At 48.9% G+C, this 26,937-nt stretch overlaps 1 protein-coding gene across 1 annotated transcript in view; it reads left to right on the top strand.

Moving 5' to 3' along the window:
• ARHGEF17 (Rho guanine nucleotide exchange factor 17) overlaps nt 1–26,937 on the top strand; it is a 131,838-nt gene that overhangs the window by 97,191 nt on the left and 7,710 nt on the right. Inside the window, exons 6-17 of the mRNA XM_087936899.1 lie at nt 5,154–5,330; nt 6,356–6,406; nt 7,729–7,838; nt 9,831–9,916; nt 11,014–11,132; nt 12,207–12,420; nt 15,204–15,277; nt 17,092–17,285; nt 19,465–19,703; nt 23,550–23,802; nt 24,551–24,637; nt 26,350–26,417. Of these exons, the coding sequence (XP_087793025.1) occupies nt 5,154–5,330; nt 6,356–6,406; nt 7,729–7,838; nt 9,831–9,916; nt 11,014–11,132; nt 12,207–12,420; nt 15,204–15,277; nt 17,092–17,285; nt 19,465–19,703; nt 23,550–23,802; nt 24,551–24,637; nt 26,350–26,417 (1,672 nt within the window). The remainder of the gene's footprint in view (nt 1–5,153; nt 5,331–6,355; nt 6,407–7,728; nt 7,839–9,830; nt 9,917–11,013; nt 11,133–12,206; nt 12,421–15,203; nt 15,278–17,091; nt 17,286–19,464; nt 19,704–23,549; nt 23,803–24,550; nt 24,638–26,349; nt 26,418–26,937) is intronic.

Below are 26,937 nucleotides of genomic sequence, written 5' to 3'. Positions count from 1 at the left end.
ACAGTCAAGCCCCGAAATTCGCTTTGCTAAGTGAAACAGTTGTTAAGGGAACTTTGCCCCCGTTTTACGACTTGTCTTGCCACCATTGTTAAGCGAATCCCGACGGGTATTAAGTTGGGAAGTGACTTTGCTAAGGTGGCAAAAGGGGATCGCGTAATCCCGGGGCTCTATGACCGTCGTAAATGTGAGTCAGTCGCCAAGCCTCTGAATTTTGGTCCCGTGACTGCAGGGATGCTGCAATGGGTCGTAAGTGTGGAAAAAATAGTCCTGTTTTCAATGCCGTTGTAACTGTTGTAACCGACACTCAATGGATGATCGTAAGCCGAGGACTAGCCCTGATGTTATTTTTAAGCTCCTAATATTTGCCTTATTTTCATTTTCTTAGTTTTGGGTTTCCTTTCTTCTGTCTGTTTTACTTCTCTGTATTTTTCAAACCGTGACAATTACCGTGTTTCCCCAAAAATAAGTCCTGGTCTTATTTTTTTCCCCCCACCAAAAAAGGCACCAGGTCTTATTTTGGGGGGATGTCCTCTACTTGACTAATCTACTTGCGCACGTCACCCCCTTGACCTCCTTTTCGCTGACAGGGGCCTTCAGGAATGACTTCTTCTCACCCTAGCTTAATTTTTACCCATCCACGCTGGATCTTAATTAGGGCTTATTTTGGGGTAGGGCTTATATTGTAAAAAAAATACCAAGCTAGGTCTTATTTTCAGAGTAGATCGTATTTTCAGGGAAACGGTATTGGGTGCTGGAAAAGAAAGTCCGTTTTTCTTCCTTTCTTTTTTTTTTTTTTCCTCCCCCCCATTCCCGAAAATTTCCCCAGGGGAGATTTCTTGCGTAAACACAGAGAGGACTAGAAGAAGGCAGTTGCGCCCTGGATATTTTCCATGGGAAATTTTCTCCCCTCTGGGTTTTCTGCGGAGTTGCTTCTTCAGTTTTTCAGTTCTTCAGCTCTGATTTTTATTTTATTTTTTTTCCGATGGTGTGCAAACTGAATGGTCAAGATTTCCCTTCCTGGCTGAATTCCTTGAATATTTTACATGCCTCTTCAAAGCCCCAGTTTGGAACTATTTAGAGAAAGGCCAGATTACTCATTTTGGAAGGCTGAGGCCTCCATCTTTCAGGGGAAAAAAGAAATAATATCTTTTTAAAAAAACTAGCCGTTTGAAGGAAACCATATCCGTCTGTCATCCCAGGGAGACGCGAAATACAGGGTAGGATAGGACCCCGATGGGCGCAACATTTCCGTCGCTAAGCAGGGCAGCCGCTAAGCGAGTCACAGTCCATTTTATGACCCCCTTTTTTTTTTGGCCATGCCTGTTAAGCGAATCACTGCACTCGTTAGGTGAATCATACAGACACTAAGTGAATCTGTCTTCCCCATTGACTTTGCTTGTCAGGAGGGGAATCACATGACTGACAATGCAACAGTCGTAAGTACATGCCAGTTGCCAAGCATCCAGATTTTGATCATGTGAACCCTGGGGATGCCCCAACAGTCGTGAGTGTGAAAACCAGTCATGTCGCTTTTTTTTTCAATACTTTGAATGGTTGTTTGGAGTTATAGCAGCACTGAAACAAGACACACAGCCAGTTTTGGGGGCTAAGGCGGGACTAGAACTCCCAGTCTCCTGGTGATTGGCCCAAAGTCGCCCAGCTGGCTTTCATGCCTAAGGCGGGACTAGAACTCCCAGTCTCCTGGTGATTGGCCCAAAGTCACCCAGCTGGCTTTCATGCCTAAGGCGGGACTAGAACTCACCGTCTCCTGGTGATTGGCCCAAAGTCCCCCAGCTGCCTTTCATGCCTAAGGCGGGACTAGAACTCACCATCCCCTGGTGATTGGCCCAAAGTCCCCAGCTGGCTTTCATACCTAAGGCGGGACTAGAACTCACCGTCTCCTGGTGATTGGCCCAAAGTCCCCCAGCTGGCTTTCATACCTAAGGCGGGACTAGAACTCACTGTCTCCTGGTGATTGGCCCAAAGTCGCCCAGCTGGCTTTCATGCCTAAGGCGGGATTAGAACTCCCAGTCTCCTGGTGATTGGCCCAAAGTCCCCCAGCTGGCTTTCATATCTAAGGCAGGACTAGAACTCCCAGTCTCCTGGTGATTGGCCCAAAGTCCCCCAGCTGGCTTTCATGCCTAAGGCGGGACTAGAACTCACCGTCTCCTGGTGATTGGCCCAAAGTCCCCCAGCTGGCTTTCATGCCTAAGGCGGGACTAGAACTCACCGTCTCCTGGTGATTGGCCCAAAGTCGCCCAGCTGGCTTTCATGCCTAAGGCGGGATTAGAACTCCCCGTCTCCTGGTGATTGGCCCAAAGTCCCCCAGCTGGCTTCATATCTAAGGCGGGACTAGAACTCACCGTCTCCTGGTGATTGGCCCAAGGTCCCCCAGCTGGCTTTCATGGCGAAAGTGGAACTAGAACTCCCCGTCTCCTGGTTCCAGCCTGGTGCCTAGATGTGTATATGTATGCCTTTGTGAAGTTGGCATAAAAAGATGATGAAGATGATGGTGGAGGAGGAAGAGGAGGAATTTGCAGGAGGATCTGACTTAGCCCTGTTGAAATGGTCGTGGGGTCTCTTCTTTGAGCCGGGGGGGTTGGACTAGTAGACCTTCCAGGCCCCTTCCCACTCCGTTATTAGAAACAGGATGTTGAGGCTGGGTGACCTTGGCCTGTTTTACGAGGACAATTTAATGCTTCCACATTTTATTTTTATTTTTATTGGAAAATAATTCTCTGGGAGCCTTTTTTTTTTGTTTAAGCCTCTCCAGAAAATGTCAACATTCGCCAAATTCCTAAGGCTTGAAGCAACATTTTCCCCCCACCCCCATCTTCCCCCACCCCAAAAAAAAGTGGGTAGCTGCAAAAACTCAGATATTCTTGGCACGCAAAAAAGAAAAAAGGAACCGGGAAGTCGAGGAAATGTTCAGTGCGAGAGAAAACAGCTTGCGGAGAGAAGACTGTGTCCCCGTGTGACGAAAGGCAGAGACGTTGTTGGCAAAACCTCGGTTTACAGTAGGGGGCATTGGGAGGGTGTGTGGCTTTGACACACACACACACAGACACAAACTGATGGGCCTCACAATCCTGGCCTTCCTGGCTCTTATAAATAAACGAAGATGGAAGAAGAAAAGAAAAAAAAATGAGCCCACCCAGAATCACCCTTCTGGTTCCAGCCGTAGGAAGATGATGGCGGTTGGCAGAGCTGCTGGCATTTCCGTTCATCCAGTTGGGAGGGCTTGCAAACTGGACCAGTTACGCAGGCAAACGGGTGGGCTAAACCCACCCAGGAGGGGGTTATATTGGGCAGGGGGGGGCTCTTCTCTACTTGGGTCCTTTTGGCACCGTTAAGTAGCCTCTGGGTTTGGCCCGATGAACGTGGTTGAATGGCGCAGGAATTGGGTACGTCTAGTTTAATGAAAAGAAGGACCGGGGTCAGCATGGTAGCATCTTCCAGTATCTAAGGGGCTGCCCCAAAGAAGAGAGGCAGTCAAGCTATCCTCCAAAGCCCCTGAAGGCAGGACAAGAAGCAACGGATGGACAACCAATCGAGGAGAAAAGCAACCTGAAACTAAGGAGAAACTTCCTAATAGCGAAGAACAAATTAACCAGAGGAACTACTTGCCACCAAGAAATCCGTTGGGTTCTCCATCACGGTAGGATTTTAATAAGAAATTGGATAGGCGTTTATCTGGAATGGTATAGGGTCTCCTGCCTGAGAAGGGGGTAGGACTAGATGACCTCCAAGGTGGTGTGTGATGGCTATTCAGGTCGAAGCTATTTGACTAGCAGGTGGAAATATTTGTGTGAATTTTGGTTTCATGGGGTTTTTTTGTGTGCTTTCTCTGATCCAGCCAAATTTTGGCTGCTGTGATAAGATGATAAGATAATGAATGAATGAATGAATGAATGAATCCATCCATCCATTCCATTCCATTCCATTCCATTCCATTCCATTTATATAGCCACCCATTTTGTATCCACAACTCTGGACAGCTAACGACAACAATAAATTTCCTGGGATTTGTTTCCCACAAAATGTCAAATTTTTTGCGACCTTCTGACAAGCAAATTTTGCAGCCTTCTCATGAGCGAAGTCAATGAGGAAGCCAGATTCACTTTGAAACCGTGTTACTAACTGAACAGCTGCAGCGAGTCGCTTAGCAGCTGTGATAAGAATGTTTGTAAAAACGGAGCAAAATTTGATTAACAAAGGTCTCACTTAGCAACTGAAATTTGGTTAAGTGAGTCACTGCAGCTGTTGTGAATATTAATGGACAGTTAACCAATTGAACTACTTGCCACCAGAAGTGGTGGCTGCTCCAAAGACTGGAGGTTTTCAAGAAGAGATTGGACAAGATTTGTTTGAAATGGTATATAGGGTCTTCTGTTTTCAGCGGGGGGCTGGACTAGAAGACCTCTATGGTTCCTTCTAGCTCTTATTCTGATTCTGATTGCTTCCCCATCTGTGTGATGACCCAAAGGGGTGTGGCACAAAGGCAACACAGTCAGATAATCAATAAGAGTCCCTTTATTAGCTCCAACTTGGCCCCCACTGTCCTGGTTACCTTCTGGGCTGGAGAAAAACTCTCCCAGGAACAGCCTTGGGCTGCAGGGAATCAAGTCCAAAACATGAGCAACACAAACTGTAACTTAAAACTCCAATCAAGGCAAAATGAGGTAATTAGTCCGGCAGGGCAGGAGCAAGAATTCCAGATGTGAAGGCACAACAATAACTCAACACTGTTGGGAGGATGCCAGGAACTCAGATAAGCAAAGTCAACGCAAGATAAATTCATGTTTGTTGATGTCGCTCTCAGCATGCATCTCTTTTAAACTCTCATTCTCAGGTGTCCTAATGAAGGGAATCAGGGCCCTTTCCTCCCCATAAGCCATGCAACCCACGTTGCTCCCTTCTCCCTTCCTCCCTGCGTGCCCTAAGATGAAGAGAGAATGGGCCTGGGTCTTCCTCTGAACTCCCTCTCCCTTGTTCTACCTCTCCCCTGCTCTGCCCAGCCGGACTTTGCCCTTCCCCAGTTCCCTCCACAGCCAACAGAGCCACCACTCCCGTTCCCTGTGTTGGCTGTTCGAATTCAGACTCCAACAGGGGCAGGACCATCTGGTTGTCACCTTACTCTCTTCCCCCATCAGGACCTTCTCAAACATACTTCAGAGGAGCATCCGGATTACCCTTTTTTGATAGAAGCCCAGAAGAGCATCAAGCAGGTAGCCGAGAAGATCAACAAAGGGATGAAGAGCGCAGAGGAACTGGAGCGGAACGCGCGGATAGTGCAGGAGATCGAATCCCACATCGAGGGCATGGAAGACGTAAGTTCTCTACTCCTCAGATCGGGTGGAGTCCTCTCCACTAATTCGTCACGGCTAATTTACGGTTAGCTGCACCAAGAACTAGGGGGTCCTTGGTGCTCTGTGAACTCGACGGTTTTCTAGCAGACGTTTCATGACCCAACTAGGTAACATCATCAGTGTTAGGAGGGAAGAGAGTTGTGGAATGGAGGGCAGTGAGAGGAGGAGGAGGAGGAAAATTGTGGGGTCTTTGGTGCTCTTTGCAAACGTTTCATGACCCAACTAGGTAACATCATCAGTGTTAGGTGGGAAGAGGGTTGTGGAATGGAGGACAGTGAGAGGAGGAGGAGGAGGAGGAAAATCGTGGGGTCTTTGGTGCTCTTTGCAGACGTTTCATGACCCAACTAGGTAACATCATCAGTACTAGAAGGCAATAAGAGGTGGAGGAGGAGAACTGTGGGTCCTTGGTGCTCTGAACTCAGTGTTTTCTTGCAGATGTTTCATTACCCAACTAGGTAACAACATCAGTGTTAGGAGGGAAGAGGGCTGCAGAATGGAGGACCGTGAGGAGGAGGAGGAGGACTCTAGGATCCTTGGTGTTTTCTGAGCTTGATCATTTTCCTTGCAGACATTTCATTACCCAGCTAGGTAACATCATCATTCCTAGAAGGGATTTGCAGAGTGGGGTAGAAGGAGAATAGGTGAAGGAGAAGCAGGAGAACTGTGGGGTCCTTGGTGGCCTCTAAACTCGGTTGTTTCCTTGCAGACATTTCATTACCCAACTAGGTAACATCATCAGCGCTAGGAGAGAGACGGATTTGCTCTCCGCAAGCAAGCTACTTGTTTATAAACAGAAAGCAAAGCCCACTTCCTTCTAGCGGTGATGATGTGGCCTGGTTGGGTAAAGCAACGTCTCCTTTATTAGACTTTACTATTAGTATTATTGTTGTTGTTATTATTGTTGTTATTGTTGTGATGATGATGATGATAACTGCTGGTGAAGGTTTTAGAAGTGCAACTGATCGTTTTGTCTCTCACCTCGACAGCTTCAAGCTCCACTTCGGAGGTTCTTACGGCAGGAGATGGTGGTGGAAATGGTAGGTCCTCCTCCTTCAAAGCATCCATACCTCGAGTGGTTTCCCTTGGTCTTTGACATGAGCTTGGGAGCATCTCCTTAAGATGTTCAGACTCTGGAAAGAGTGCAGAGAAGAGCAACCAGGGTGATTTTAGGGGACTGGAGGCTAAAACATACGAAGAACGGTTGCAGGAACTGGGCCTGGCTAGTCTAGGGAAGAGAAGGACCAGGGGAGACAGGAGAGCATCTTCCAATATTTGAGGAGGGGCTGCCACAGAGAGGAGGAAGGGGTCAAACTATTTTCTAAAGCACCCAAAGGCCAGACAAGGAACAATGGATGGAAACTGACCAAGGAGAGATTCAACCTGGAAATAAGGAGAAACTTTCTGGACAGGGAGAACAATCAACCCATGGAACAGAAGTTGTCTTCAGAAGTTGTGGGAGCTTCATCCCTGGAGGCTTTCAAGAAGAGACTGGACTACCCTCTGTCAGAAATGGTGTAGGGTCTCCTGCTTGGGCAGGGGGTTGGACTAGATGACCTACAAGGTCCCTTCCATCTCTGTTTCCCCCCATTGTGTGCCCCAGAAGTGTGGCAACTCCCAGCCAGGTTCAATTTTATTTATTCTTTTAGAAAGTTTAATAAATAAAACAAACTAAAGAGTGTGATCTGGTGCCAGGGAATAGAACTAATCCTTGACTTACAAGCACAATTAAGCCTGAAATTTCAGCTACTAAGCGAGACAATTGTTAAAAATGAGTTTTGCCCCATTTTTTTTTTTACCCTCCTTGCTACAGTTGTTAAGTGAAACTCCGCTGCCCTTAAGTGAGTAACATGGTTGTTAAGTGAATCTGGCTTCCCCCATTGACTCTGCTGGTTGGAAGGCCTCCAGAGGAGATCAAACGACTCTGGGTTATGCTGCGTCCGTCATAAGTACAAGCCAGTTGCCAAGCGTCTGAATTTTGATCATGTGACCAGAGGGATGTTTTGCAACCACCATAAACGGAGGCCAAATGTCCACATTTTTATACGTGACCACGGGGATGCCGCAGTGGTCGTAAGTGTGAAAAACGGTCCGAAGTCACTTTTTTTTTTTCCAGTGCCATTATCACTCCAAACGGTCCCTAAACGAATGGTTGTAAGTCAAGGAGTAACTCTATGCAGCTGCGCCTTTAAAACTATTTGGCAACGATGCTTCAATTAAGGAAGCCCCACTCTGTGTGGAAACGGTGCGTTTTCCTTCAGCCAGATCCAAGGGATCTGTGGGGTCCCTCTGCGTGTCACAAAAGCCCCCCACGTTCCGTGTGGTTTCCATGATTGTGACCCTTCCCGGATCTCCTTTGCAGAAGCCGGTAGGTGGGAAGAAGGATCGGTCGCTGTTCCTCTTCACCGACCTGCTCGTTTGCACCACGCTGAAGCGCAAGTCGGGGTCTCTGCGACGGAGTTCCATGAGTCTGTAAGTACACAAGAATAACAACTCTTAAGACTTACTGTGTTTTTCCCCCAAAATAAGACCCTGGCTAGCAAAAAAAAGGCACCGGGTCTTATTTTCAGGGGAAGTCATCCATTGACTAACCTCACTTGCGCGCGTCGCTCCTTGCTGGCCTCTTTCCGGAACTCCTTCTTCTGCGGCCAGCACGGCTATCTTGAAGGCCTCTGCGGCCGATAACAGACCTCTGGATCGATCCTGAGCTTTGCTCTCAGCTCCAGAGGCCTTCAGGAAAGCCTGGCCAGCCTTGCCGGCTGCAGAAGAAATGGGCCGGCAAAGCAGGTGTCGTGGTATGTGAGGCCTGGTTACACCTGTCCAAAGGTAAGTAGTAGGGCAACTCCACCCACCCCCAATCCCTCCCTAGTTTAATTTTTACCTGACCACTCTGAAGTGGGTGAGGTCTTATTTTGGGGGGGAGGGGGTGTTAGGGCCTATATTGGGTGCAGGTATAAAAATCAAGCTAGGACTTACTTTTAGGGTAGGTCATATTTTTGGGGAAACGGTAGATTGCTCCAGAGGCAATAGCCCATAGTTATATACCGCTTCAAACTATTTTACAGCCCTCTCTAAGTGGTTGACAGAGTCAGCCTGTCTCACACACACACACACACACACACCCCAACAATATGGGGGGTCTTCATTTGACTGACCTCGGAAGGCCTTGTCAATCAACCTTGAGCTGGTGAGGATCAAACTGATTGGCAGAATTAGCCTGCAATACTGCATTCTTAACCACTGGATGGACTTCAACTCCCAGAATTCTCCAGCCAGCATGGTTTGAGCTCTGACTGGATGGTGAGGAACGGAAGGATTGATACTCCTTGCAGACAGCTGGTCATTTGCATCCTTTGAGAGGGTCGTTGAGGGCACTTGGAGGTTTACCTGTGTCCTCATCAGGGTCACCTGAGTTGTGTAAATGGGTATGGAGCCTGCTTGGAATTGCTGAAACATCCTCCAGAAAGCACAGCTCCACAACACGAGATCCTTTCAGCGGTTCCGAGAAGGCTCCACACTGGTTTGCACCTCTCCGGTTGAACCTGAGGACAGAGTTAAACCACCGAGGTGCCTCAACAACTTTCTCAAAAGAACGCAAATGACCAGGAATATTAATCCTTCCATTCCCCACCATCCAAGTCAGAGTTGAAGAAGCTTCTTGGATGAAAAGCAAAACATCTTCAAAGAAAAACCAGAAAGTCCAGTTGCCTCTTGCACCATTTAGAATGGTCATAAATCGCTTTTTTCAATGCCATTGTAAATTGGAACGGTCACTAAACAAATGGTTATAAGACAAGGATGACCCGTGTTAAGAGTTTTTAAAGGAAACTCATACCTGTAATGATAGTCAGCTATGGGATGGCAGTCTATGTCATGCCCCCTTTGGCGTCTGAATCTGAGGAGGAAGACGAACAGCCGACAGGGAGAAGGGAGGTGTGGCTCCGTTGGCTGTGGAGGAAACTGGGGAAGGGCAGAGTCTGGCTGGGCAGAGCAGGGGAGAGGTAGAACAAGGGAGAGGTAGAACAAGGGAGAAGGAGTTCAGAGTAAGACCCAGGCTCACCCTCTCTTCATCCTAGGGCACGCAGGGAGGAATGGAGAAGGGAGCAACGTGGGTTGCATGGCTTTACGGGGGAGGAAACGGCCCTGATCCCCTTCATTAACTGCAGCTGGGAACACAGTGTATAAAAAAGGCAAATTGTCGTGGCTTATCCGTGTTCCTGGCGTCTTCCCAACTATGTGAATTTTGCCGTGCTCTCAAGTTTGAAATTCCTTTTTCCTGCCCTACCAAACTAATTATTTCCGTTTGGCTTGTTTTGGACTGTTACTGTTTGTGTTCACCTTGTTTTGGACTTGGATTCCCTGCAGCCCAAGGCTGTTCCTGGGAGAGTTTTTCCTCCAGCCTTTGTGCCACGCCCCTTTGGGTCATCCAAGTCTCCGTTTTCCTTTCTGGGGTTCTTTTTGCAGCTACACCGCAGCCAGCGTGATCGACACAGCCAGCAAGTACAAACTGCTTTGGAAAGTACCTCTGGAGGACGTAGAGATCGTGAAAGGTTTGTGGTGGCGGCTCTTGTGGTGATAGAAAGTCCTTGTGTAAAGGTGGCAGTTCTTAAGAAACAGTTTGCATCCAGAAGCTGAGGCGCCTCTCAAATCAAGGTTGGGCAGCTTGCAGGGAGGATTAAAAAAAAAAAATACAGACTAGGATTGGTGGATGTCTCCTGCAGAACTGACCTGATGAGGACTAGCAGCTATTTCATTATCCAACTAAGTTAAGAGTCTGCACTGATGAGGTTCCCTGGTTGGGTCGTGAAATGTCTGGAAGAAAACTGCCAAGCTCAGAGAACAACAAGGACCCCACAGTCCTCCTCCTCTTCCTCCTCCATGCAAACCCCCACTCCTTTCTAGCACTGATGATGTTCCCTAGTTGGGTCATGAAATGTCTTCGAGAAAACCACCCATTGCAGAGACCATCCACTCCACAGTCCTCCTCCCCCTTCTCTTCCTCCTCCTTCTCTTCCTCCTCCTTTCCTCCTCCTCTCTCCTCCTCCTCCTCCTCCTCCTCTCCTCCTCTCCACAAACCCTCTCCCTTCCAGCAGTGATGATGTTCCTAGTTGGGTCATGAAATGTCTTCGAAACCATCCACTGCAGAGACCATCCACTCCACAGTTGTCCTCCTCCTCCTCCTCCTCCTCCTCCTCCTCCTCCTCCTCCTCCTCCTCCTCCTCCCTGCAAACCCCCCTCCTAGCTCTGATGATGTTCCCTAGATGGGTAATGAAATGTCTGCAAGAAAGTATCCCAGCCCAGAGAGCACTAAGGACCCCACAGTCCTCCTCCTCCTCCTCCTCTTCCCCCTCTGCGCAAACCCCCACTCCCCTCCAGCACTGATGATGCTCCCTAGTTGGGTCGTGAAATGTCTTCCAGAAAACCACTCAGGTCAGAGACCCCAAAGGACCCCAGAATTCAGCCCTCAGCTACAGATACTCTCATCCCTCAGCATGTCAAGAGTGCAGGCGAAATCTAGGGAAAAGGAAGCAAGCCGTTCAATTCCACCCCTTTCTCGGATAGATGGACCCGAGGGTTCTACTTAGGAGGTACCAGTTGGGAGGCCTTAGGTGGATTTATTCTTTTATTTCCCCCTCCGCACAACCAGGGAGCTGTCAATCCAGCAACCGCGACAGCATCCAGAAAGCCATCTGTCGCTTGGACGAAGACCTCAGCACTCTGGGCCAAGTCAGCAAACTTTCCGAGACCCTCAATTTCCCCCACCAGGTGAGACATGATCTTCCCCACCAAAATGTTGGAGAAGGAGAGAGTGGAGTGGAATGGAATAGGATAGGATTAGAATTAGGATTAGAATTAGAATTAGAATTAGAACTAGAACTAGAACTAGAACTAGAACTAGAATTAGAATTAGAATGGAATAAGAATGGAATAGAATAGAATAGAATAGGAGAGAATAGAATGGAATAGGAGCAGAGAATAAGAATGGAATTAAAGTAGAGTAGAATAGAATAGAAAAGAACTAAGAATTAGGAATAGAAGATTAGAATAGAAATAAGAATTAGGGATAGAGAATAGAATAGGAAATTAGAAGAGAAGTGAATCAGGAATAGAATTAGAATAGAGTAGAGTAGAACAGAACAGAATAAGAAAAGAATAGAAAGGAAAAGAAAAAAGAAAAGAAATGAGAATTAGGAATAGAATAGAATTGAATAGAACAGAACAGAACAAAATAGAAAATATAGAATAGAATGAAGAATAAGATGGGATGTGATAGAATTCTTTATTGGCCAAGTGTAATTGGACACACAAGGAATTTGTCTTTGGTGCAGAGGCTCTCGATGTACATAACAAAAAAATAAAATACATTCATCACGAATCATAAGATACAACGCTTAGTGATAGTCGTGGGTTACTATAAGCAATCAAAACGTATTAGGGAAACAAATAAAACAATATAAATTTTAAAGATACAACCCACAGGGCTATAGTCATAAGTGGGAAGAGATCGGTAACAGGAAGGATGAGAAGAATAACAGTAATACAGTCTTCGTAAATAGCTGGACAGTGTTGTGGGAATTCGTTGTTTAGCAGAGTGATGGCCTTCGGGGGAAAAACTGTCCTTGTGTGTCTAGTTGTTCTATATGGGGGAAAAAAAGAAAGAAATACGGTTGGCCAAAAACAAACAGGGTTTTTTTAGTCTGCTAGAAAAACATGGCTCAGGAGGACCCAGCCAGGTTGTTGTTTGCACCCCGCTCCGCGAAAACTCACATACCTGCAATTATTATTATTTTTTTTGGAGATTCCCACGACCCTCCTCCTGATCTCTGCTCTCTTCTTCAGACCCTGGATGACGTCATCAAGGATTTAATGGCCGCCATCCACCGGGAATTGACGGAGAAGCAATCCGTGTCCTTCAGCCTTTCCTTCCCCCCCAACAAAATGGAGCTCACCGTCACCAAAGCCGACAGCACCGATTCTCACATTTTTGAATTTCCCAATCCGGACGCGCGGCACAGTTTTGAGCAAGGCTTCGAGGACGCCAAGAAGAAGCTAGGTAGTTTTTATCCACGATGGTTTGTGATTGGGGTTACAGCGAACCTGCATTCTGACTTTCCAGACCGTTCTCAGTGCTCCTTCCTACTGATCCGATCCAGCTCTCCAAACGCGAACAAAACCCTCTGTATTTAAATCAAAGATTCCTTTATTAGGAGCGACGGCAGCCCCGGTTAAAAAGTTTCTCTCTCGCCACAGGCTAACCAGCCTGTCCGGCAGGTAGATGAATAATTGTCTGCCACATCTGTTCGTCTCTGCCCCCTGCGCTTTTATCCCCAGAGCCTAGGGTGGGAAGAGTGGTGGCTCTTCCGTCCCGAGGACCGGCCCGTAGATTTCCACTGCTCTGCTCTCCTCTCCTCTGCCTTCTGTGCATCAGGTACTGGACCCAGCTGTTCCTCCCCTTCCGCATCAGCGACCTCCAGACCTGACTCTCCATCTGAGGGCTGACAGACGACCCAGGGTCTGCCTCTCTCTCTCTCTCCCCTCCCTTCCTTTCCTTCTCTCCGTCACCCTCTCTCTCTCTCTCTCTCCCCCCTCTCCTCTCTCCCTCCCTCTCTATCCTTCTCTCTCCTCTTTCTCCCTCTCCCCCCTCTCTCTCTCTGCCAGTTCCATTCCCCCTCGGAGCTCCCGTCCCGAGGACCAGCCTATAGATTTCAACTGCTCTCCTTTCCTCTGCCTTTTTTGCATCCGCGCGTCAGGCGCTGGGCCCGGCTATTCCTTTTTTTCCACATCAGCCATCTCCAGACCTGGGGGCTGTTGACTGTCCATCGGAGGGCTGACAGATGACCCAGGCTCTGCTTCTCTCTCTCTCCCCCTCCTTCCCTCTCTCCCTGTCTCTCTCTCTCTGCCAGTTCCATTCCCCCTCGGAGCTCCCTCCCGAGGACCGGCCTATAGATTTCAACTGCTCTCCTTTCCTCTGCCTTTTTGCATCCCCGCGTCAGGCGCTGGGCCCGGCTATTCCTCCTTTTCCACATCAGCCAGACCTGGGGGCTGCGGACTGTCCATCAGAGGGCTGACGGGCAGCCCAGGCTCCGCCTCTGTCTCTCTTTCTCCGCCAGCTCCATTCCCTCCAGCCCCTTGGAGCTCCCGGGTTGCCCTGATACTGACTCTGAATCCAGCGCCTTCTCCTCCTCCTCTGAGCAGCAGCTAGTAGTAAGCTAGCAGCTCAGCATGAAAATGAGTCGAGCGGGTGCTTTCTGGTATGCTGGTTTTCTACAAACGGGGATTAGAGGAGGGTTGGAGAATCCCTTTTCACGATGGTTTCTTCCGTCTGGATTCACAGACGCCAGATTTATTTGCTCAGTTGCTCTCGATGAGAATATTTTGGGGGTTTTCCACAGGGGGGCGTTGATCAAGCGGCAGAGTTTTTAAATCGATTCTGGTTTGTGTTAAATGCTTTTGCCGTGAAACTGACCGGGCCCTTGGCACAGGCAATCGATCGGATGATGCTACAAGCTTGTTAGGTTTTTCAATGTTAAATTTTAATTGACTTTAAAGAAAGACTTAGAAACAAGGAGAGTTTAAAACATGTAAAACGGAGAAAAGTGTGGGGGGGGAATGTACAGTAAAGTAAAATAAATGAACAAGTGATCTAAAAGACCGTGAAGACTGTAATTTTCTAATATATTGCGGAGAGGCAGTTTGGTGCAATGGTTAAGGCATCAGACTAGAAACTAGGTGAAGCTGAGTTCTAGTCCCACCTTAGGTATGAAATTGGCTAGGGGACTTTGGGCCAATCACCAGGAGACGGTGAGTTTTAGTCCCGCCTTAGGCAGGAAAGCCAGCTGGGTGACTTTGGGCCAATCACCAGGAGACGGGGAGTTCTAGTCCCGCCTTAAGGCATGAAAGCCAGCTGGGTGACTTTGGACCAATCACCAGGAGACAGGGAGTTCAAGTCCCGCCTTAAGGCATGAAAGCCAATTGGGTGACTTTGGGCCAATCACCAGGAGAAGGGGAATTCTAGTCCCACCTTAAGGCATGAAAGTCAGCTGGGGGACTTTGGACCAATCACCAGGAGACAGGGAGTTCTAGTCCCGCCTTTAAGGCATGAAAGCCAATTGGGTGACTTTGGGCCAATCACCAGGAGACGGGAATTCTAGTCCCTTAAGGCATGAAAGCCAGCTGGAGGACTTTGGGCCAATCACCAGGAGACGGTGAGTTCTAATCCCGCCTTAAGGCATGAAAGCCAGCTGGGGGACTTTGGACCAATCACCAGGAGACAGGGAGTTCTAGTCCCGCCTTAAGGCATGAAAGCCAATTGGGTGACTTTGGGCCAATCACCAGGAGACGGGGAATTTTAGTCCCGCTTTAAGGCATGAAAGCCAGCTGGAGGACTTTGGGCCAATCACCAGGAGACTGGGAGTTCTAGTCCCGCCTTAAGGCATGAAAGCCAGCTGGGGGACTTTGGACCAATCACCAGGAGACTGGGAGTTCTAGTCCCACCTTAGGCATGAAAGCCAGCTGGGTGACTTTGGGCCAATCACCAGGAGACGGGGAGTTCTAGTCCCGCCTTAAGGCATGAAAACCAGCTGGGGGACTTTGGGCCAATCAGTCTCAGCCCAACCTACCTCACAGGGTTGTTGTTTTGGCGACAACAAGGTGGAAGACTTGAGTATTAAGTACCTTCACTGCCATGAGTTATTTACAAATAAGAATAGAGGCAGGATAAAAGGAAAGAAATTTTGATTCTTTATGAAATGATAAAAGGTATTATAAAACTGAAAATCGGCGTCCTGTTTCAAGCTAAGGTTGCAATGTTTGTTTAATTTCTCTTTCATTATCCAGCTTCTAACAAAAACTGCCTGGACCCTGAGTTTCTGAAGGCAATTCCTATTATGAAAACACGGAGTGGGATGCAAGTAGGTGCCAGTGCGTTTTTTTCCCTTTTTCCTCGCTTACTTACAGGCCCTGCAGCCTACTACGAAGTTACTCTTCCCGCCCGCCCAGTGAGGTTCTTTTGTGCAAACCACTTGATTTAATTGTACCGCCGTTGAAGAAAACAGCGGCTTCCTGACTGCTGTCTCCCTAAATCTCAGAACTGGATGTTCAAATACAGACAGTCCTCGATTTTACGACCACACGAACCCAAAATTTCCTGTGGATAAGTGAGGCATTTGGGTGTTGCCCCACTTTATGACTGTTCTTGCAACTGTTGTTAAGTTGGTTGACACGGTTGTTAAATGGAGCAGGCTTCCCCGTTGGTTTCGCTTGTCCGAAGGTCGCAAAAAGGGGATCGGGGACGCTGCGACCGTCGTAAATATGAGACAGTTGCCGAAGCGTCCCGGTTTTGAATCAGGTGACCATGGGGAAAGCTGCAGTGGTCGTAAGCATGAAAAACGGTCGTAAACCACATTTTTTTCAGTGCTGTTCTGACTTTGAACGGATACTAAATGAACTGTAAGTTGAGGCTACCTGTATTAAACTTTTAAGAAGTTTGGAACCCCTTGGAAGACTTCAACTCCCAGCATTCAGTTGCTGGCTGAGGAATTCTGGGAGTTGAAGTCCACAAGTCTGTAAGTTCCCGTAGTTGAGAAATACGGTTTAGAGCAGAGTTCCCCGTCCTTTTTAAGATCGATGGACTTCAACTCCCAGCATTCAGTTGCTGTCTGGGGAATTCTGGGAATCGAAGTCTACCCGTCTTCAATTTCGGGTCGCTGTCAGGATTCCAGCAGTTACCCCCGATTTAAATCCTGAGACTCGAGCCAAACTTCCAAAACTAAACAGGATTTATTGGGAGTTAACATGTCCGGCACTACCTGGGTGTAGCCGACTCCGAGGCACATCATTCACTGTCACCCTTGACCCTGGTTTCCCCTCCTCTGTGTGTGTATCGTAATTCATATCCTCCAATGGGACACCTCCCTAGCCCAGAGTCCTCAATCATGTTGTCCACTTAGAATTTTGCGGGGCAAAAACTTCAGTCACTTAGTTACTATCTTTGAAAACATTTATGGAATGTATTTTCGGTTTCCAAGCTGCCACACTGCTCTTTTCAAATCCCTTTCCTCCCCATCCAACTCTCAAACAGCCATAGGAATGTTTTATGAGTTGACACCGTGGTTGAGAAATATGGTTTAGAAAAGGGGTCTCCAGCCTTGGCAACTTTAAGCCTGAAGGACTTCAACTCCCAGAATTCCTCAGCCAGCAATTGAATGCTGGGAGTTGGAAGTCCCACCCGTCTTAAAAAAGGATGGGAACTCTGCTCTAAACCGTATGTCTCAACTCCAGGAACTTAAAGACAGATGGGCGTCAACTCCCAGCATTCCTCAGCCAGCAAATGAATTCTGGGAGTTGGAAGTCTTCCAAGGGGCCCCAAACTTCTTAAAAGTTTAATTTAATACAGGTAGCTGGCTGGGGGATTCTGGGAGTTGACGTCCTCCAGGCTTAAAAGTTGCCAAAGTTGAAGGCCTCCGCTTTAAGAGCAGAGTTCCCCGTCCTTTTGAAGACCGATGGACTCCAACTCCCAGCATGCAATTGCAGTTGCCGGGCTGGGGGATTCTGGGAGTTGAAGTCCACCCGTCTTCGATTTCCTGCGCTTGAGAAGCTCCGGTTTAAACCCAGTACGGGCAGGAAAGCGAGAGGTGCAAGACACGCCCCTCACACACACTCGCTTTGACCCGCTGCCAACGAAGCTCTTAAGGGCGGATTCCTTTTGCTTCCCTCCCCACCCCAGTTCTCCTGCGCCTCCCCGAGCCACAGCAACCCGGAGAACGCCTACGAAGTCTGGGTCTGCAACAGCGACGGCTACGTGGGGCAGGTCTGCCTGCTGAGCATCCGGAAGGAGCCCATCGTGGAGGCCTGCATTGCCGTCTGCTCCGCCCGGATCCTGTGCATCGCCTCGGTGCCGGGTCTCAAGAGGACCTACAGGTAGCGGCCCGGCCAGCCCGCCTCGACCTCTGGCGGTGGGGAAGGGCGGGGGATTGAGGTGGGCTCTGCTTGGGAATCTCCAGAAGGGTTTTCCAAGGATTCCGCTGCGGAAGGAAGGATCGGTCTCTGCGGAGTTTTGGCTTCAGTCTTTCGTGCGGGAAAAATTATACGGGCCGTGATTTTAATGAGAGGAGAGGAGGAGAGGAAGAGAGGAGAGGAGAGGAAATAGAATAGAGGAGAGGAGGAGACAAGAGTAAAGGAGAGGAGAGGAGTAGAGAAAAGGAGAGGAGGAGAGGAGAGTAAAGTAGAGGAGTAGAGTAGAAGAGGGAAAGTAGAAGAGAGGAGACTAGGAGAGTAAAGTAGATTAAAGAGGTAAAGTAGAGGAGAGGAGGAGAGGAAAAGAGGGGAGGAGAGGAGAGTAGAAGAGGTAAAAGAGAGGAGAGTAAAGTAGAGGAGATAAGAGTAAAGTAGAGGAGTAAAGAGGTAAAGTAGAGGAGAGGAAAAGAGGAAAGGAGAAGAGGAGAGGAGAGTAAAGTAGAGGAGTAGAATAGAAGAGGAAAGGAGGAGAGGAATAGAGGAGAGGAGAGGAAATAGGAGAGGAGGAGACAAGAGTAAAGGAGAGGAGAGGAGGAGAGAAAAGGAGAGGAGGAGAGGAGAGTAAAGTAGAGGAGTAGAGTAGAAGAGGGAAAGTAGAAGAGAGGAGAAGAGGAGAGTAAAGTAGATTAAAGAGGTAAAGTAGAGGAGAAGAGGAGAGGAAAAGAGGAGAGGAGAGGTGGAGAGGAGAGTAGAAGAGGTAAAGTAGAGGAGAGGAGGACAGTAAAGTAGAGGAGGAGAGTAGAAGAGGTAAAGGAGAGGAGAGGAGAGTAAAGTAGAGGAGTAAAGAGGTCAAGTAGAGGAGAGGAATAGAGGAAAAAGAAGAGAAGAGTAAAGTAGAGGAGTAGAATAGAAGAGGAAAGGAGGAGAGGAGAAGAGGAAATGAGAAGAGTGGTGTAGAGTGAATCAGAGTTGGAAGGGACCTTGGAGGTCTTCTAGTCCAACCCCCCCGCCTAGGCAGGAAACCCTACACCACTTCAGACAAATGGTCATCCAGTCTCTTCTTTAAAAACCTCTACCGTTTTGAGCATTCACAACTTCTGGTGGCCAGCTGTTCCACTGGTTAACTGTTCTCACTGTCAGGAAATTGCTCCTTAATTCCAGGTTGCTTCTCTCCTTGGTAAGTTTCCCTCCAATATTTCTTGTCCGGCCTCTTCAGGGGGCTTTGGAGAATAGCTTGACCCCCTCTTCTTCTTTGGGGCAGCCCCTGAGAGATTGGAAGACTGCTATCACGTCTCCCCTAGTCCTTCTTTTCATCAAACTAGACCTACCCGGTTCCTGCAGCCATTTTGGATACGTTTTCATCTCCAGCGCCCTTAATCATTCTTCTTGCTCTTCTCTGCACTCTTTCCAGAGTCACAACATTTTTTTTGTATACTGTGGCGACCCAAACTGGGTGCAGCATTCCAAACGCGCTCTTACTAAGGCGTTATCGAGTGCAACTAAGACTTCGTGTAGTCTAGATGCAGCTGCCTTGGCTTACCAAACGGCCCCCAAGCCATGGCGGGCTTTGAAGACGACCGCTGACATCTTGAATTGGACCCCGGAGCAAATTTAAACGTCGTTGTCGAGTTTGTGCCGTCTTCGGCTTGGCGCCTTGCTGGCGTCCTGCCCCCAAAGGAGAGGGGGGAGGGAGACACGGGTGGGGAGGAGAGGGCGGAGTCAAAGGGGCAATGTGTATGTGATCGGAAATTAGGGGGGGGGAGGAAGAGCTCGGAAACCCGATTGTGGCAAGTAGTCAAGGCCGCCGTTGCGCCCTGAGAAAGAACGTCGATTAAGTCCCAACGCCTCAGCTTTATCAAAACACCGACCCGAATCTCCGTTGGCTGACGATGGACTGGCCACGGGTGGCGGGGGAGGGGTGCGGGGAGACTTTCTGTATCTTTTGAAATTCAGGTCTAGCCTGATTTTCCTGCATTTTACGTCGTTTAGGGAAAGAACCGATCGTTTCAGCCAAGTGGAGTCGAGGGTCTTTCTTTCCTAAGGGATCGGATTGAGGCAGGCCTGACACTGTACGTTGTAACAATGTCCTACCACTCAACTTTCTTCTTCGCAACGCATTCTTCCCCTGCCCCCCTCTCCCCAGGGAACGTCCGGTGTCTCTAGCCAGCCCAGCCTCAGAGCTGGCCAACCCCACCCTAGATGAGACGGCAACTCAACCATGTCTGCACATCTCCATTTCTGGTTCTTCTCTGGAGATCTCGGAGCCGATGGACACCACCGGCCGGGAACTCGTCCCGTTTGACAGCGATGATACGGATGACGAGTCCTCGCCGAGTCCCTCCGGTACCCTTCAGAGCCGTTCCACCATCTCCAGTTTTACAAGTGAGTTCTCTTGTTTCCAAAAAAAAAAAAAAAAAAGGAGGCAGTAACTACCTGTACAGGTAGTTCTCGGCTTACGACTGTTCGTTTAGTGACCGTTCAAAGTTACAAGGGCACTGAAAAAGAAGTGACTTACGAGCGGTTTTCAGGCTTACGGCCGTTTTTCTCAACCGGGGCAATTTTAAAACGGGTGGGCTTCAATTCCCGGAATTCCTTGGCCACCTGGGGAATTCTGGGAGTGGAGGTCAGAATAACAGAATTGGAAGGGTCCTTGGAGGTCATCTAGTCCAGGGGTCGCCAATCTTTTGGACCACAGGGACCACCAAACTCATCCTTTGAAATCCTGCGGACCAGAGACCCTGGGAAAATCCCCCCAAAAAGGTCTGCAGGAAAATCCCCCACCCCGTTTTCCTACCAATCGATGGTTCTTTATTTGGGATCGCAGGATATTGTCTCCAGCTCCATTCTTGGGGAGAGAGAGAAAGAGAGAGACTTTTAGCTTCATGCAAGGAAAACAGCAGAAGCCGCAGAAGTCTTTCTTTCTCTCCCCCAAACTCCGCCAGAAATGAGTCTTTGCCGGCGCAGCTTCTTGGAGCGGGAGGCCTTGCAGGGTCCCCAAAGACTCATTTCTGGCGGAGTTTGGGGGAGAGAAAGGAAGACTTCGGCTGCTTTCCTTGCGTGCAGACAAAAGCAGAAGAAGAAAGAAGCAGCCCGGTGGCCAGGCCAGGCATGTGGGGCGCATGGGACAAGTTCCCCCCACATCCGCCCTTTCCCGCCTCCCCTCACTACCACATGTTGTTCACAATGCAAGCGACGCAAGCCTTGTGTTCCCGCGGGCCATGTGGGCGGCGCAGCCCTGTGTTCCCGCGCAGCCTGGATTAATTGCTTTGGGGTAACATTTCTCTGCGGACCACCAACATTTTCTCACGGGCCACCAGTGGTCCCCGTCCCACTGGTTTGGCGACCACTGATCTAGTCCAACCCCCTGCCCAAGCAGGAAACCAGATACAGATAGTCCTCAACTTACAATAGTTCATTTAGTGACCTTCCAAAATTACAACGGCACTGAAAACAGTGACCTATGACCGTTTTTCCACACTTACGACTGTTGCAACCTCCCCAAGATCAACATTCAAATGCTTGGCCACCGACTCATAATTATGACGGTTGCCCTGTCCCGGGACCTTGCGATCGTTTTTGCGATCTTCCATCAGGCAAAGTCCACGGGGAAGCCAGATTCACTTCATGACCGTTGTCCCTAATGTAACAAACTGCAGCGATCCACTTAACCGCCGTGGCAAGGAAGGTCGTAAGATGGGGTCAAAATTCGCTTCACAAATGTCTCGCTTCACAGCAGAAGTGTTGGGCTCAGTTGTGGTTGCAAAAGTCCCATCACACACACACACACACACACACACACACACACAACACACACACACACACACACAAACTCGCCCAAAAAACACAACGAGTTGGTTGTTTTTAAGCCCGTTGCCATCAACCAAGGCTTTGTTGCTTTAATAAACGTTTTAAAAATACTTAGTTGAAGGAAGCATTTGAGCACAAACAATTCGGTTGTCTTTCTGTTCCTAAGAAACAGGCCTCTTTATGACCTAGCAAAATGTCCAAATATTTTTCCTCCTTGGAAGCTGCCCTCGTTTATAGCCACTTTTGAGACGAGCAGCATTGTTACAACCGAGACGGAATAATAGGACGTATATTCTGCCCAAAACGAGAGCTGGTGATCGGAGGGTTTTGTTATGGTTTATATTAACCCTGTAGCCCGTGTCAAGATGGCGCGATGTGATATCCTGTTAATAAACAATGGCCTGGAATAAACCATCATCTCAAATAACAATGCTCCCTCCTAAAACAAATACCACGCTTCCCCGAAAATAAGACCCTGTCTTATATTTTGGGGGTCACCAAAAAAGGCAGCAGGTCTTATTTTGGGGGGACGTCATCCATTGACTAATCTCACTTGCACGCGTTGCCCCTGACCTCCTTTTCACTGTCAGAGGCCAGAACTACTACTTCTGTGGCCGGCAAGGCTTTCCTGAAGGCCTCTGCAGCCGATAATGGAGCTCAGGATCGATCCTGAGCTTTGTTCTCAGCTCCAGAGGCCTTCAGGGAAGCCTGGCCAGCCTTGCCGGCTGCAGAAGAAATGGGCCGGCGAGGCAGGTATCAGGGTATGCGAGGCCTGGCTACACCTGCCCAAAGGTAAGTAGTAGGGCAGCTTCACCCTTCCATCCCCACCCTAGCTTAATTTTTACCTGTCTACTCTGGAGTGGGTGGGATCTTCATTAGGGCTTATTTTGGGAGGGTAGGGCTTATATTGGGTATATGTGTAAAAAATCAAGCTAGGACTTACTTTCAGGGTAGGTTGTATTTTCGGGGGAACAGGACACACACAGACACGCACATATCAAGACGTATTCAGCAGATTCTGACCAGTTCTGGAGAACCCGTAGTGGAAATTTTGAGTAGTTCGGAAAACCGGCCAATCCCGCCTCTGACTGGCCCCGCCCCCATCTATTCTCCGCCTCCCATTGAGTCCCAGCTGATTGGCTGGGTCTCCCTTGGTTGCCCTGCACAGGAAAACGGAGCTGGAAAGCAGGTCAGTGGGGTGGGGAAGGAATGGGGATTTTGCAGTAACCATCCCCTGCCATGCCCACCCAGTTATAAAAAAATTGAATCCCACCACTGATATACCCACACACGCACACACACACACACACACACACACACACATATATATATAATTAAAACGGGCAGTCCATCATTGAAAACAGAATAAAGCCATTATTTCTAGCAGCCAAATCTCCAGGCATACGTTCCTGTTCAGCTATAAACTACTTTTCCGAGTTGATGGCTGTTAAAAGTTCCGTTTTCCTGCCAGAAGGTGTGCAGGCTGTGATTTTAAGAAGTTAAAAATTCAGTTCAGTAAAGGACTCTGGATTTGGGAACGGGGTTCTAAACCTTTTGACAATAACTCACCTGTATTCTGGAATAAAAAGTGTTGAGGAAGAAGTGGGTGGTTGTGGCTTTTTTTGTTTTTCCAAAATCTCTCGAATCTGAAGAACCAGGAAAAAGTGTGGAGAAGAACAGTAAAGTCATTGTTTTGCAGCGCCGTTGTAACTTTGAGCGGTCCCTAAATGAATGGTCGTAAGTCGAGGACTCCCTGTACAGATAGTCCTCGAGTTACAGCAGTTCATTTGGGGACCGTTCAAAATCACGACGGCGCTGAAGAAAGTGACTTAGGACGTTCTAACCGTGGTCACGTGATCAAAATTCGGATGCTTGGCAACTGACTCGTATTTATGACGGTCGCAGTGTCCCGGGGCTGTGTGGGCGTCACGTGATCTCCTTTTGTGACCTTCTGACGAGCAAAGATCAACGAGGAAGTCAGATTCACTTAAGGACCATGCAGCTAACTTAACTGCAGCGATTCACTTAACAACGGTGGCAAGGAAGGTCCTAAAATGGGGGGGAGGGGGGAGAAATTCACTCTACTGTGTCACTCCATCCTCCTCCTCCTCTTTTAATGGCCCCGTAATCCTTTGCGGTCTGGAATCTGGGCAACTGAATGGAGTTGAGTGTTTCCTGGCCGGATGCCTTTCTTGTTACCAGTGCGGAGTTTTGTTCAGCAGATATAATCCTCCTTGTGCCCAGAGAGAGAAATATCTGCCTTCTCCCTAGGATCAAACTCACCGCCTCCCGATTGTGAGGCGAGAGCACCACCTCTAGGCCACCTCATCACTCTTAACAACCGCTAAGTAATCCCCCCCCAAAAGGTTGGGCTCCCATTGTGGCCGTAATTCAAGGACCCGCCCCTTTTTCCTTCGCCAGATGAGGAGATCCCCAGCTCCAAAGACGCGATGGCGGAGACCACCAGCTCGGAAGAGGAGCAAGACCCCAGCGGCTTCCTCCCGATCGGTCGCCCCTTCGCCCCGCAGAACCAGATCGCCGAAAGCCCCATGGATGGCCAAGCTATGAGACGCTCCAGTCAAGGCTCCTTCACCAGGGCCAGCTTGGAAGACCTGCTGAGCGTGGATCCCGAGGCCTATCAAAGCTCCATGTGGCTGGGCACGGAGGACGGGTGGTAAGGAGACCCCTGCCCTGGAATCTCTCCAGGCCCGCTGTTGAGGGCCACACCGGAACAAGAGTTTTTTTCCCTTGGGGTCCAAATTGGGAAGAGGGCCCTCTGCAGGATGGCAATAACGCTTAGACTTATCTAGCGCTTCACAGTGCTTTTCCAGCCCTCTCTAAGCGGTTTACAGTCAGCCACCGAAGGAGGGAGGGAGGAAGGAAGGGAAGGGAAGGGAAGGGAAGGGAAGGGAAGGAAGGAAGGAAGGAAGGAAGGAAGGAAGGAACAGTAGGGAGGAGAGAAAGGAAGGAAGGAAGGAAGGAAGGGCAATAGCTGTTAGCACTTATATACCGCTTTCCGGTGCTTTCCAACCTTCTTTAAGCGGTTTACAAGCTTCTTGACCCCAACAATCTGGGTCCTCATTTTACCCACTTCAGAAGGACGGAAGGCTGAGTCAACCTGGAGCCTGGCGGGATTCGAACGTCCCAATTGCAGGCACCACCACTTCCGTCTCCTCCTCCTCTCCACAAAGCCCCTTCTCTCCTAGCACTGATGATGTTCTCTAGATGGGTCATGAAACGGCTGCGAGAAAACCACCCAGCTCAGAGAGCACCAAGGACCTCCCCTCCTCCCCCCACCCACCCCCAAAAAATCCACGGCAGTTTTCCATCAACCACCTTCGCTCCGTGAACACCGTACCCCCTTTTCCCTTGTGCCGCCTCCCATCTCCAGGCCTCGTGTTCTCTTCTCTTTTCCGTTGCAGCATCCACGTCTATCAGTCTTCGGATAACATTCGCAACAGGAAGAACAGCCTGAAGATGCAACACTCGGCCTCTGTGACCTGCATTTTGTAAGTGTCAAAGCACCTGGAGGCTGCGCTGAGCATAACAGACCCATCGCGTCTCTATGCCGGACCAGTTTATATTCCGTGTGGTTTAAGGGGAAAAAAAATAAATAAATCTGATTTTGCTACACATGGTAAAGGAACGAGTAGAAAAGCACAAAAGACCCAGGAGATTTAGGTGAAGGATGGAGAGTTTAGATGTTTTGAACACGGACAAGCGATCGGGAGTGGAAGTGGGGAAGAGAAGGAAGGAAAAAGGGTAGGCTGCTGCATATTTGAATAGTTCCCCTTCCCATAAAACCACGAACAGGCTGAGTCTTGGCTTTCAGGGTCCTTCGTTCGAGGAGGATCTCAAACCAAGACTGGACAACTTATGGGCCGGTATGGTTTGAGGATTCCTAACTTGATTGGACCAGAACAGGGCTCTCCGACCTTGGCCGCTTTAAGCCAGGCGGACTTCCAACTCCCCGCAGAGTTGGCTGGAGAATTCTGGGAGTTGAAGTCCACCTGGCTTAAAAGCAGCTTCCCACCTTCGGAGTCTATGATTCTGACCTCTAAGGTTCCTTCCAGCCCCGGGAGTCTATGCTTCTGTGACCTCCAAAGTCCTTTCCAACCCTACAAGTCTACGATTCTGTGGTCTTCAAAGTCCTTTTCCACCCTAGGTTCCTGTGACCCATAAAGTCACTTCCCTCCCTAACAGTCTATGATACTGTGACCTCCAAGGTTCCTTCTCACTCTTAAGAGTCTATGATTTTGACTTCCAGGGTCCCTTCCAGCCGTAGGAGTCTATGATGATGTGACCTCCAAGGTTCCTCCCAACCCTAGGAGTCTATGATTTTGACTTCCGGGGTCCCTTCCAGCCCTAGGAGTCTATGATAATGTGACCTCCAAGGTTCCTTCCAACCCTAGGAATCTATGTTTCTATGATTCCTAAGATCCCTTCCCACCCTAGGAGTCTATGCTTCTCCAAGGTTCTTTCCAGCCCTAGGAGTCTATGATACTATGACCTCCAAGGTCCCTTCCCACTTTAGGAGTCTATCCTTCTCCCAGGTTCTTTCCAGCCCTAGGAGTCTATGATACTATGACCTCCAAGGTCCCTTCACAAGTCTACCTTAGGAGTCTATGCTGCTTCTCCCAAGGTTCTTTCCAGCCCTAGGAGTCTATGATACTATGACCTCCAAGGTCCCTTCCCACCTTAGGAGTCTATGCTTCTCCAAGGTTCTTTCCAGCCTTAGGAGTCTATGATACCATGACCTCCAAGGTCCATTCCCACCTTAGGAGTCTATGCTTCTCCAAGGTTCTTTCCAGCCCTAGGAGTCTATGATACTATGACCTCCAAGGTCCCTTCCCACCCTAGGAGTCTATGATTCCCCCTCTCGGCCAGCCTTTGTAATTTCAATTGTGGGAATGGATTAGAACAGATCAGTGAATAAAAGCATTTAAGAATGTCTTTGGGACAACGCCCTTCAAGCTTGGCATTAAACCGAGATGAATGAACTTTTGAACGCTCTTTCCGGCGACCACCATATCACGTGTGAACGGGTTTCCAAGAGGCCTAGGTTGATCCAACGTAACCAGGGTGGTTTCTTTCCCCAACCCTCAACATCGGTGTAATTTATATTCGAGAAAGAAAGGTGAAACAGCACAAGGAAAGGGGAAACGTCCCTTGGAAGCCTGGCAGCGTATCAATTTGATGAACCATTTTTATCGTCCTACAGGTACCTGGATAACCAGGTGTTCGTGTCTCTGGCCAACGGAGAGCTGGTCGCTTATCAGAGGGAAGCAGGTAAAATATCTGAACATCCATAAAACTGACCCCTTGCCTTCCTTCGTGTTTTGGCTCAAAAAAAGGAGCCCAGGACAAATTTCTCCTCCTCCTCCCACACCTGGTGGAACTACCCCTTCCATCATCCCCGTCTGGCTGCTTCTGCTTTCCCTGTTGAGAAAGTTGGGGCTTGCAATCCCACAAACCTGGGGACTATCAGATTGGGAGAAGAAAGGGTGGGGGCGGCCTTGCAGAATTTGGAGCACCTGGGAATCCTGTTAGGAGCAAAGGGAACAGAGTAACGTGAGGGCAGAATTACTTCCCCCCCCCCAACTCAGACCCTTGGGCTGAGTTTTTATTAGCAATAAATCAGTTTACAGCGACTCCTTGACTTAACAACCGTCATTCGGTGACTGTTGGAAGTTACAACGGCACCGGAAAAAGTGACTTCCGACTGTTTTTCACACTTCCGACTTGGTCGCCATGGTGACCCAAGCCCTTTTGTGGCAAAAGCTGTTGTGGAAACTCATAAAATGGCACT

The sequence above is a fragment of the Pseudonaja textilis genome, chromosome 7 (assembly GCF_049901715.1).
Source record: "Pseudonaja textilis isolate UNSWEBS1 chromosome 7, rPseTex1.2, whole genome shotgun sequence".
Taxonomy (NCBI): Eukaryota; Metazoa; Chordata; class Lepidosauria; order Squamata; family Elapidae; genus Pseudonaja; species Pseudonaja textilis.
Note: the sequence above shows the minus strand (reverse complement) of the source record. Positions and strands in the feature narration are given on the sequence as shown.